The sequence below is a fragment of the Netta rufina genome (assembly GCF_964035555.1).
Source record: "Netta rufina genome assembly, chromosome: 20".
Classification (NCBI taxonomy): domain Eukaryota; kingdom Metazoa; phylum Chordata; class Aves; order Anseriformes; family Anatidae; genus Netta; species Netta rufina.
Genome location: NC_140144.1, coordinates 9,443,846 through 9,455,121, shown reverse-complemented (window position 1 = coordinate 9,455,121; position 11,276 = coordinate 9,443,846). Strand labels below are relative to the sequence as shown.

General features: G+C 60.8%; 1 protein-coding gene across 1 annotated transcript; it reads right to left on the bottom strand.

Moving 5' to 3' along the window:
* Positions 1-327: 327 nt before the first annotated feature.
* Positions 328-9,463, bottom strand: AGPAT2 (1-acylglycerol-3-phosphate O-acyltransferase 2). The gene is made up of 6 exons (XM_084299342.1): positions 9,179-9,463; positions 5,265-5,398; positions 4,814-4,989; positions 4,603-4,698; positions 3,275-3,347; positions 328-2,334 (listed from the first exon to the last, which is right to left on the bottom strand). Exons 1-6 carry the CDS (start codon positions 9,364-9,366, stop codon positions 2,183-2,185), a joined length of 819 nt encoding a protein of 272 aa, XP_084155468.1. The 5' UTR covers positions 9,367-9,463; the 3' UTR covers positions 328-2,182.
* Between the last annotated feature and the right edge of the window lie 1,813 nt (positions 9,464-11,276).

Here is an 11,276-nt window from a genome sequence, read left to right as displayed (position 1 = left end):
TTCCTACCACCACAGCTGCAGGAGGAGCCCCATGGGCACGGCTATGCCACAGGGCTGTGATAAAATAAAGCCTCCTGCTGTGCACACCGGTGCTGTGGACCTGTTACTGGGGGGAAGGAGCTCCCCAGGGCCCTGCTTTGAGATGGGTTTGGGACCACTGAGACAGCTCCCTGGGGGTCTCCGTCCTCCTGCTCCAGCCCAGGCAGGGGCTGTCAAAACAAGGCTGTGAAATTGCCACCAGATCCCCAAACCCTCCCCCTGCCGGATCAGCACCCTTCCTGACACCAGCCTTCCTCCCCCAGCTCCCACACAAGACCAGGACTCTCCTTTATTTAAATAACCAAAGGTGTACTTTTTTTTTTTTCTTTTAAAGCAAATACATCATTCTCACCCCAATTAAAAGCGAGCAGCAGACAAGGCCCGGAGGCACCCCTCCCTCTTCCCAGGTGCTGCAGGAGTCACCCCCGTGGCTGCTCTCCTGGGACCCGTCTGGGTTTAACCTCTCTGACAGCCGCTCGCCTGCCGCTCTTACAAAGTGCTGGTTGAGTTTCCATCCTCCCACCCCGACCCATCCCACGGGTCTGACACCTGAGACTGTACCGTGAGGCCCCCCCGTAAAGCCCCAGGCAAGGCTTTAGCCCCAAAAATGCCCTGTGAGCCCGCTTCCACCAGCGCAGCCACAGACAGGCTGCAAGACCCGGCTGTACGGGGTACCCAAGCAGCCCCAGGGGGCTCACCTCGAGGTGTTGCCCCTTTAGCAGGGGTGCTGAAGCCTCCCCGCACCCTGGAAGCACCCCCGTGAGCCAGCCCTGCTCTTCTCAGAGGGCATCAGTGCCCCCAGAGCTCCTAGCAAGGGATCCAGGAGCCCTGCTGGTCCCCTACCCCGGAGCACAGGGGAAACCCCGTTAGCTGAACTCCTGCTCTGAGCACGGAGCTTATTTCCCCCCAGGGGAAGAGCCGAAGCCTTCCCAGCTCCGTTGCTCGTTACAGATGCAGCTCACACACCCCGCGTCTCCTCCTGAGTTTTGCATCTCTCTTGGAGCAGCAGCTCCGCTGAGCTCAGCCCACAGACAAGGGAGAGGCACCATCTTTCGGCCAGTGCTGACCATGACAAGGCTGCGACAGGAGCCCCCTGCCTCTGGAACAAGCACCACAGGCACCGGGATGCTCACTGCGAGGGGCTGGAGCAGAGAGCACAGCAGGGAGCTGGCAGAAACTTGCACCGAGGAAGCACTGGGGCAGCCCGGGTGCGTGTCCCGCAGTGTCCAGAGGCTTGTCCTGAGCGCAGCTTGGCAGACCCTAACAGATCTGGGCAGTTTTTAAATCAGGCTGTGGCTCTGAATGCCAGCAGCGGGCGTGGGGTCTCATTCAGAAGATGATTTCTGGCAAGGCTGGGCAGCACTCAGACAGCCCCAGCCCGCGTATGCTGGCTTGGGGAGCCTACAGCTTCCCCTGCACTGCTGCACCCCTCAGTGACCAAGAGCACTCGTTCAGATAAAGGAAATCTGAGCCCTAAGAAACATTTAAAAGGCTGCGTGCACTCCCCTTTTCAGCCCACCTGAAGTTATTGGCCCTGGGAGCTTTCCACAAAGTGCAAAAGGCTTGGCTCAAGAGCGCCTGGGCAACGCAAAGCCCCGGCACAAGGCGCTGCTGAGACCCAAGGGCATCTCTCAGAGACAGCCGGGAGCTCTGCCCTGCCCGGGGAGGACACCGTGCTCCCAGCACGCACAGAGTTGGGCTTTTTACCCAATTTTCAGCTTGGTCTGAGCAGCGTCATGTGCACGTTGCTGCCTGGTGGCTTTCCACCTGGGGCCGTACAGGGCCAGCACCTAACGCAGGCGTGGGGACACGGGGCAGAGCCCAGCCTCCAGCCAGGCTTTCTTCATCGCCCCACAGCAGCTGCCCGAGCTGGGGAACTCACCTCTCTGTCATCGAGCCCTTTGGTAGCACAAGTTTGATGCCTGAGAAATACAGAAAAAAGGAGACGTTTCATTGCAAGATAATGTACCCAGAAGAGAAATCCGCTCAATGGGGAACCTCAGCGCTGGCTCAGCACGCCTCGTGTGCCAGTCCACGATGTCCCCAGAGTTAGAAGTCACTGCAGAAGAGAAGTTCCTTGGGTATTTGGCAACAGACAGGTCCCTTCAGCCACCACCGCATGGTGACGCCACCGGAGGAGCATCTAGGACGAGTCCTTCACCTCGCCTGGGCGGCCGGACAGCCTGAAGAGGGTGGCCCTCATGGTGCGGTAGCATCTGTCGGTGAGCTCAGAGACATCGTCGGATGTCAGGCCTTTGGTCTCTATCGGAGGCAGAACCTCGACCTTGATTTTGCCTGGGAAGACAAGAAGAGCCTGTGAGAAGCTCCCCACGCGATGGGAGCGCTGCTCCCTGCCCTCCCAGGACACCTTCACCCCCTGCCCGGCCCTCACCCCCAGGCATCCATCCCTGCCAGCACAGGGCGCGCTGCCCTCAGGGGGAGGGATCGCTCTGGGAATCAGGCCCTGTCCTGAGCAGCTGCACAAAGCAAACAGCGAAGCATTTCCCATGCCCCAGTCTGCAGGGCAGGGCAGGAGAGGAGGCTGCAGCTTCTGGCAGCGTCGTGCTTTGGGTTAGGCCCCTCTGCTCCAGAGGAGCTCAGCCCACGGGCACAGCCAAGCCCTAGCCACACGTCAGGGTGTAAATCCACATCAGGACCAGGTGTAAATCCACATCAGGGCCCACCACTCCCCTGAAAGACTGCAGCAACGCCTGCTCTGCAGGGTTTTCAGCCAAGGCTGGGACGAGCACGCGGGGCTCAGCCTGGGCCAGGTGCTCCCTCCATCTGCTCCTACCCGGCCTCCTACCTTCGGCTGGCTCCGCTGAGCCAGGCACAGAGCACGCAGAGCTCCCAGAACTGGAGCTACTGATCCAAGCTGGGTGAAAGCCAATTTTCTGCCCGGCATTTCCACTGACAGCCTCCCGAGCACTGACACAACTCGCAGAGGGGTCCCTGCTCTGAAAGGCCTGCAGGCAGACCGGGCTTGCTTCTTCCCCAGAGCCTGAGCCCTCATCCCTGGCTGTGCCAGCTACGAGAGGGCGAGGTGGTGCCCCATTTTTAATGAAAACTTGGCACGTTTAATCGCATTCTTTCCCGAGTTAACCCAGCCCAGGCTGCGGTGCCAAGCATTTGAACTGCCTCCACACATCTGCCAGCAGGGCTCCTGCTGCTCTGCACCGCTTCCCTCCCACGTGGAGATGGCATCGCCCCCGTCTCTGCAAGGTTTCTCTCATACCTGATGTGAACAGATTCTTCTTTGGGTTATAGAAGGTGGTGAAGGAGGAGTACACCACGGGGATCACCGGGACCTTGGGGAGGAAGAGGGGAAAAGGCAAAAAGTTACTCGCACTGCAGCATCCCAGGGCAGGGCAGAGACAAGCCGTGAACGAGTCCCAGGCAATGGGGCCAGCTCTGGGCCTTTTGGGGCGCACAGCCCCACAGGGGAGGCTACACTTCAGCCCCAGGCAGCGCTCAGCCTGGCTCCTTCCAGGGCAGGCTTCAAAAGGCCTTCAAAAGGTAGTTTCCGACCTGCAAGCATTACAAGGTGCCTGTTTGGACAGGCCTCCTGTGCTGGGTCAGCACGAGCGTGGGGCAGGCCAGGCGCTGCGCCTTCAGCTGCTCAGAGGGCGTCATCGGCTGCACCCCCCCTGCTCCCAGGGGAGCCTCTGACAGGCAGAGACACGGCCAGGAGGGCAAGCACAGAGCCACGGTGTTCCAGTGCTGCTAACACAGGCAGGATCTGGAGCTGGTGACTCACGGGGAGTGTAAACAGAGCTGGGTGCCGTTTCCGCCAGCAGCCCTTCCCGCTGGCCCCACCAACCAGCCCCGGCAGGAGCAAGGGTGGCACAATTCGGGCTCCACCTGGGCTTGTACCAACACCCCGGGGCTCCAGTTGGACACCACCACTCCTTGAGGAGTGCCAAGAGCCCAGAGCCAAGGAACGGGTTGTTCCCCCGCTGACTGCTCACAGGTCTTGTCATTTTGGGGTGGGAAGGCATTTTAAGGCAATGCGGAGCGGTGCCATATGGCTGCCTGGGAAGAAGCAGCTTTTTCTACAAAGAGCAAGCCCAGATGTTGCTCGGAAGCTTGAGCTTTAATAAACCCAAATCAACACTTCGCTCTCGCAGCCTGGAGGATTGAGAAAGGAATTGACAGCTTTGGGATCCTCCAGGTTGAGCTGTGGAGGCGCAGGGCCCGCTGGGCTCCCTGCCAGGGGCGAGCTCTGCCAGGAGCTGCCCACGAGCCAGCCCCGAGGGCCTGACCCTAAAGCAGGTTCTGCTCAGGGATCAGGTGTGCCCATCCCAATGCTCAGGACCACAGTGCTGGGGTGGTCAGTTGAGGGGACACGGCAGCTTGTCTGCTGCCTGCAGCCACCCGCTCCAAGTGGTCACGTTGCTCCTGCAGAGGGAGAGGCTCTCAGCTCTCACTGGGCAGTGCTTGTGACACCTAATGGTGGTTTAACGGAGGAGCACAGCTTCCTTGAGAGCAAACTGGCCCCGTGACTGCACAACCCGTCTGCAAAACCTTCCAGGGTCCCCCCACGCAGGAGCAAAGCGCTGTTACCTGCGCCTGAACGGCGACGTGAAACGCTCCCTTCTTGAACGGCAGCAAATCCCCGGTGCAGTTCCTCGTGCCCTCTGGGTACACCCACACCTTCACCTGCATGCGGGGAGATAAGGCCCTGCTCCAGCGATCCCCTCGCAGCACTCAATCCCTGCCGGAGGAGGCAGCAGCAGGGCTGCCACGTCCCCCAGCCCGCCCCGGCCACACTCACGTTATCGGTCGCCATCGTCTTGGCCACCTCCGCCATCACCATCTTGGCACTGCTGGTGCTCTTCCTGTTGATGAAGATGACACCCCCGAGGTAGATGATGAGCCCCACGGTGCCGGCGTACATCAGCTCCTTCTTCCCCACCTGGACACAGTTGTCGGGCAGGACCTCCATCAGCCCTAACGTGACGGCAGAGGGTGAGACCCAGCAGCCACCCCCCATTCCCAAGCGCCTGCACTTGGACGGGACAAGAGACACGATCCGAGGCGGGGAGGGGATTGTGATGGCTCAGGGCGAGAGGAGAAACCCTTCCTGAACCCAGCACCGAGAGAGAAAGCTGGCCCAGCTGCCTCGGTAGCGTAGAGCAGTGCCAGGGCAGGGGGGCTGCGTGGCCAGCAGGGTTTCCCAGCTGGCGATCAAGAGAAGCGCTCCCTCCCTCGGGCCAGCTCCTCACCCATCATGTCGAGGATGCTCTGGTGGTTGGACACGATGATGGCCGGGCCCTCCACCTCGAAGTTCTCCAGTCCTTTCACCTCAAACCTCAGGCCGAAGAAGTACTTGAAGGTCTTGACTACGGTTTTGATGATCCTGGGGAAGAGAAAAGAGAAGAGGAGAGCGGTCAGACAGCAGCTGGGCAGGGGTGTAACGGGGTCTGCTGTGCTGTGCAGCACCAGAAGGGGTGGAAGGAGGTGAGAATCGTGTTCCAGCCAGCCTCCAGTCTCATTTGCCCTTGGTTCACCTAGGTGCCTGTCCTGCATGACTGGTCCCACGTGCCCAAGGTGCTTCGGTTGCTAAGCACGGCCCTCTCCAGTGGGGAAATTTCTGGAAGCCTGGGGGAAGCCGAGTAACTTTGACCCTGGACCACTCCCATCCCTTTATCACTGCCCGTTTCCCTCTGCATCACGATCTGCCCCAACGCCACCGACACTTTCCTGCTGCAGTCAGCAGAGCCCCACAACCTGCTCTGACAGCTCTTCTAGGAACTGCCACTCCCCAGCACACGGCCACCAGCCTGTACCTTGCACCCGAGGAGTGCTCTGCTAACCCTGCCCACTGCCCTGCTGGCAGGTGCTGCTCAGCAGGACCACCACCAGCGAGGTGTCCTTACCCTAGGGGATGCCAAGAAAGGAGGAGAACAAAGGCAAGAAGCACGTCCTGGTACAACAAAAGGCTGCAAGCAGTAAACGGGGTGCTCCCCACGCAGCTTGGCCTCGGGGAAGTGCCCCTGGCAAAGCCACCTTCAAGCCAAGAGCTTCCTCCTGCCAGTTTGGTCCCCCAATGCACCTTCAGGTCCATCCACCAAGCTCCTGGCTTTCTTCCCCAGTGCCTGAAGGTCAGGGGCTGACAGGAGGCCCCAGCAGCTCGGCTCAGCCCTGCCAACGCATCCCGCGGGTGCTGTGCCCTTGCTGAGCACGGACAGCCCAGGTTCAGGGGCCAAGCCCCTGGCAGCACCACCCACGGCCACCACCCCTGGGCAGGTGGGAGCTGGGGACCCTCCAAGTGTGCCAAAGGACGCGGGCAGAAGCTGGCAGCACACGAGGCCTATTTTGGGCAGGGGAGCGGTCATTTGCCAGGACGGGAGGTGGAGGAGCTTGCACAGGAGCAAAGCCCCCAGGAGCAGCCACCAGCACAGCTCTGCCTCCCCTAGAGCAGGTCTGTGAGCATCCAGCAGCACCCGGACACCCTGCACCTTCTCCCTGCAGACAGGGGATGGAGTTTTTCTCCCTGCTGTGGGGAAAAGAGGGACAATATCAGCTTCTCCCCCACCACGGGGTCCTGCTGGAGGGGTACACACCCGGGAAGCATCTCTGTCACCTGCGCTGGCAGGTGAGCAGCCAGCAGGCATCTCATCCCAGTTTGGAGGGGCTCCCAGCATCTAATCCCCAGAAGTCCCCTCTGATCCTTGCCATCAGCTCTTCAGCCACAAGCTCCCCTCCACACAACTTCCCTGCCTCGCTCCTTCCCGCAGCGAGGGCCGTGTTTCCGTGGGGTGTCCCCTGCCATACAGATCCCTGGGGCTCTGGCTTGAACACCAGGGGTTCAGGGCAGGCCAGTGGCCGCGGGTAACTCCACTGCATGACACAGCTGCTATCAGCCCCCAGCACGCAAACCTGCTGCAAAGGTCAGAGCCGCACCCAGGGAAGGCAGGCAGGGAGGCACGGGGGCTGCGGGGCCGAGGGGGAGCAGGGACAAGGGGCAGGTGAGGAGAGCCGAGGTGACACAGACCGCTGAGGGCACGGTGGAGGCCACGCCACCGGCCTGACCTACATCCCACTTCTCCTCCCTTCTGCCTGCCAACCAAAGGAGAGGTCGCTGCTCTGGAAGTCACGCCGCTCGGAAGCCGCCGGCAGAGGCTGGTTACACATTACTCAAGAGCAAACCATCCAACTTCCCCCTGCCAGTAAGGAGCGAGCGCTTCCTTGCACAAGATGTGGCCTGAGCTGCTGAAAGAGGCGAAGGGGCAGAGCTCGGAGCAAGCCAGGAGGAACCGGGCGATGGGCAGCCCTGCTCCAGCTGGCCACGTCACCCACGGGGCTGTGCAGATGGATCCTAAACCCTCCAGCCGTGCGAGCAGCCTCCCTGCTGCTGTGGGTGACCCTGACTTGGTGTAGCTGCAGGCAGCTGTAAACCTGATGTGCTTGCTGCCAGGCTGAAGGAGCTAATGGATAAATAGGGAACGTGCCTTTCCAGCACATCTGTAACAGCTCGAGCCTGAGATCCAGCAACCCCGGCCCCACGCGCTCCGCAGCCTGCGACAGAGGCTTTTTTAGGATCCCCTGATTTTGAAGGATTAGCGCAGGCTGCTGCTTACCAGATTGGAAACTCTCTCGCAAGAGGTTTCGCCACTAGATAAACAGATCTATCTCTATCAGGCACGGAGGGCAACCTCTTCCAAGTCACACCGACTCGGCGCCGGAGCCAGGAGCACAGCAAGGACAGGGCGTTCTGCGCCAGGCAGCGACGCCGCTATCGCCGTCTGACCACCGGCATGCGCTCTCCCCTAACCCCTTTCCTCACGGCGGTATAAACAGCCTGGGAGATGGCAGAAATAAGGAGCTGGTTAGATCACCTCAGCCACAGACCTCCCGGCAGCTAGGATACGCGACCAGGATCATCAGCCAGCGCCAGCGCGTGGAAACGATGGGCTTAAGTTACAGGAAAAGGGTGGTTCTGGCCAAAATTCAGCTCCCGGTTTCAACAGGAGGATTGTTCAGAGCAAGGAGCTCTTGTTCCCAGCGAAGTTCCTTTTTAGCTTTGTGGATTTTAAAAGTTTTAAGGGTAGGAAAAAAAAAAAAGAAAAAGGGGGAAAAGGGCGTTTCCATAACTGACATCACAAACTCTAGCGGTCGCAGGGTTGGCTGTCGACTCCTGGGAGGAGGAGACCTTGCTCTGGAAAGGTTCTCCGGAGCAAGCCAAGGAAGTCAATGCCCGAGACGGAGCTGGGATGGAGACCCCGGGGCACGGAGTGGTTTGTAGTGCCCGCAGCCAGCCCACGGGGCGCATGGCAGAGCATGGCCCGGGGCAGGGCAGGGCGCAGGAGCCGCGTTTCCTCCCGACACCGCTCGCTCCTCCCCGCGTGGGGCACTGGGAGCTGCATCAAGCCCCAAAGCAGCCAAAGTCCAGCTCCACGGGCCGGGACGCTGCCCAACCTTTGATCCACGAGGATGCGTCAAGGCACCGGGGCTCCGCGTTCACCCCCAAGGAAAAGTTGCCCCAACTCCCTGCCCGCAGAGCTCAGCCTGCAGGGCAAAACGAGAAACGAAGTGGGGCTGGCAGCAGGGCCTGGTAGCCACCAGCAGCCCAAATCCTCCTGTAGCAAGAGGATTTTGGACAGAAACCACCAGAGACACAAGTGCTAGCCCTGCTCCTGAACCACTCCTGTGCCTTCACCTGCACTGGGGCTGCTCCTCTCCAGGAGCACCCCGGGCTCGTCCCCAGGCACCGAGCACCCCGGGGTGGCCGTGGCAGGACCCTAATGCCCCCTGGGCAGCTGCTTGGTGCCAAGTTCTTCATGCAGAGCACGGGGGTGTTTTAAACAACACAGGCACCGCTTTTGGAGGAGACAACACCGCTGGTGCCTTCACCGCAGGCATGCCAAAGGGAGCGCCCCAGCATCACCCCCCAACCTGCTGCTCCTGCCGGGGTCCCACACACAACCACAGCACAGTGGGGCACAAAGGGGTTGCTCTGAACCCCCCAAAACCCCCCTTAAAGCCTAGAAGCCACCCCCAACCCGCTCCCCGAGCCATCCCCAGCAGCATCCCCACAGCGCGGGCAGCCCCACCGCGGCTCCCCACCACCCACGCGTGTCCCGGGGGCTCTCCCCCCACGACCCCCGGGGCTCCCCCCTTTATCCCCAGCACTCGCCTCATGTTCTTGACGGTTCGGCCGCCGTTGACCAGCAGGCAGACGGGTGCCGTGAGCGCCGAGCAGACGAAGAAGAGCAGGTAGTAGAAGCCGATCCGCAGCGCGAAGTTGACGGCGGGGCTCAGCTCCATCAGCACGGGCAGCAGCAGCAGCACCGCCGCCCCCCACAGCAGCCAGCCCAGCTCCATGCTGCTGCTTTCTCCCCTTCCTTTCACCCCCGGGCCCACCGAGGCGAGCTAAACCCTGGTCCCTTCCAGCCTTTCTCTGTGGGTTGCCCCCGCCTTATGTGGGCGGTTCGCCCAGCCCCGGCCCGGCCCTCAGCCAGGCGGGGAGGGCAGGGGGAAGGCGGCCGGGGCCGGCCCGGTGCTGTGGGGAGGGACGTGGGGGGCTGTGGTGGAGCAGGGAAGGGGGCCCTAAGGTGCTTTATGGTACGGTGTGGGGGGCTGGGGGTGCCCCCCGCGAGGTGAGGTGGGGGCTTTGGGTCCCCGCGTGGGCATACGTGGGGGGCTTTGGGTCCACTCGTGATAGTATGTGGGGTCTCGGGGTCCCCTCGTGATAGTATGTGGGGGCTTTGGGTCCCTGCATGACAATCTGTGGGGTCTTTGGGTCCCCTCATGACAATATGTGGGGTCTCAGGGTCCCCTCGTGACAGTATGTGGGGGCTTTGGGTCCCTGCATGACAATCTGTGGGGTCTTTGGGTCCCCTCATGACAATATGTGGGGTCTCAGGGTCCCCTCGTGACAGTATGTGGGGGCTTTGGGTCCTCTCATGACAATATGTGAGGTCTTTGAGTCCCCTCATAATTCTGTGTGGGGTCTTTGTGGCCCCTCCTGACTCTCTGTGGGGTCTTTGGGTCCCCTTGTGGCAATATATGGGGTCTTTGAGTCCCCTTATAATGCTATGTGGGGTCTTTGGGTCCCCTTGTGACAATCTGGGGGGGTCTTTGGGTCCCCTCGTGACAATATGTGAGGTCTTTGAGTCCCCTCATAATTCCGTGTGGGGTCTTTGGATTCCCTAATGACGATATGTGGGGTCTTTGTGTCCCCTCATGACTCAGTGCAGGGTCTTTGGATCCCCTCCTGATGCTACATGGGGTCTTTAGCTTCCCTCACAGTGCCCTGAGGGCTGTCTTTGGGTGCCCCCATGGTGCCATCTGGGGTCTTTGGGACCCTTCGTGGCACCCCCTCACCACCCCCTGGCTGTTTCCCTGCCTCCCTGCAGAGGACCCTAGAGCCACATGCTCGGTGGGTGGGAGTTCCCCCGCTGGCACTGGGGTGAAGTCAGGATCAGGCCCAACAGCTTCGTGGGCGCGAAGCTGGCAAGGGAGATGAAAGGAAGTCTGCTGGAACCAGCACAAACCCTTTCTCTGGCTTCAGCAGGTTTTGCAACACTTTTTATGGTAAAATCCCAGTCCCGTGGATGATAATGACTTCATCGGGGTGGGAGGTGGGCCTGGCAGCGCGCTGGATTTACACCCCTGGCGCTGCGGTACCGGTGGCATCAGCACAGCAGACTTCCCAGCTCCTGGAAAACCAGAGGAAAAGCGATATCCCTTCACAAATAACTCATCCCCTCGGCTCCCACGTGAGCAGCCACCAAAACCAGGGGCAGCTCGCTGCGTTTTCACCGCCCCTCAGCAGCTGTCATGCCTGACCCGGCAGACAAGGTTTCTCTCTGTCGGAGAGAGCAACTCCCTACAACTGCCAGGCAATGACATCTCAGAGCCGGTCTCATGATCCCTGCTAACGCCACAAAGAACCCTTATTGTGTTAGCATCTCGGCACGGCATTAGATGAATCCCTCGGGCCCGCATCGCAGAGGCTGCTCGGCGAGCCTTGCTCCAGCGCGCTGCCAGCCTGGGAAGGCAGCGCCGCCTTTGCAGCCGAGCATGTGATGGCCTAGGGTGATCTTGCGTTATCCTCATGACTTTCGCTTTTGTTGACACAGGAGGAAAGTCACCGGCAATCCGTCACCGGGGTGCATGCGAGCCGACCCACCGAAATGTGAGTTTCAATGTGAGTTTCAGCGTGGACGTGGTGCAGGTGGCAAACGGCACTAGGAAATGCAGCATGGAGGGGCCAGCATCACGCATTGCTT

Bases quoted from the DNA above. Each gene is read 5' to 3' on its own strand.
- AGPAT2 (XM_084299342.1), bottom strand. From the start codon at position 9,366: ATGGAGCTGGGCTGGCTGCTGTGGGGGGCGGCGGTGCTGCTGCTGCTG. The intron at 4,990-5,264 runs GTGAGGAGCTGG...CCGTCACGTTAG, and splicing joins GAGCATCCTCGACATGATGG to GGCTGATGGAGGTCCTGCCC. The intron at 3,348-4,602 runs GTAACAGCGCTT...TTCCTCCCCAAG, and splicing joins ACGTCGCCGTTCAGGCGCAG to GTCCCGGTGATCCCCGTGGT.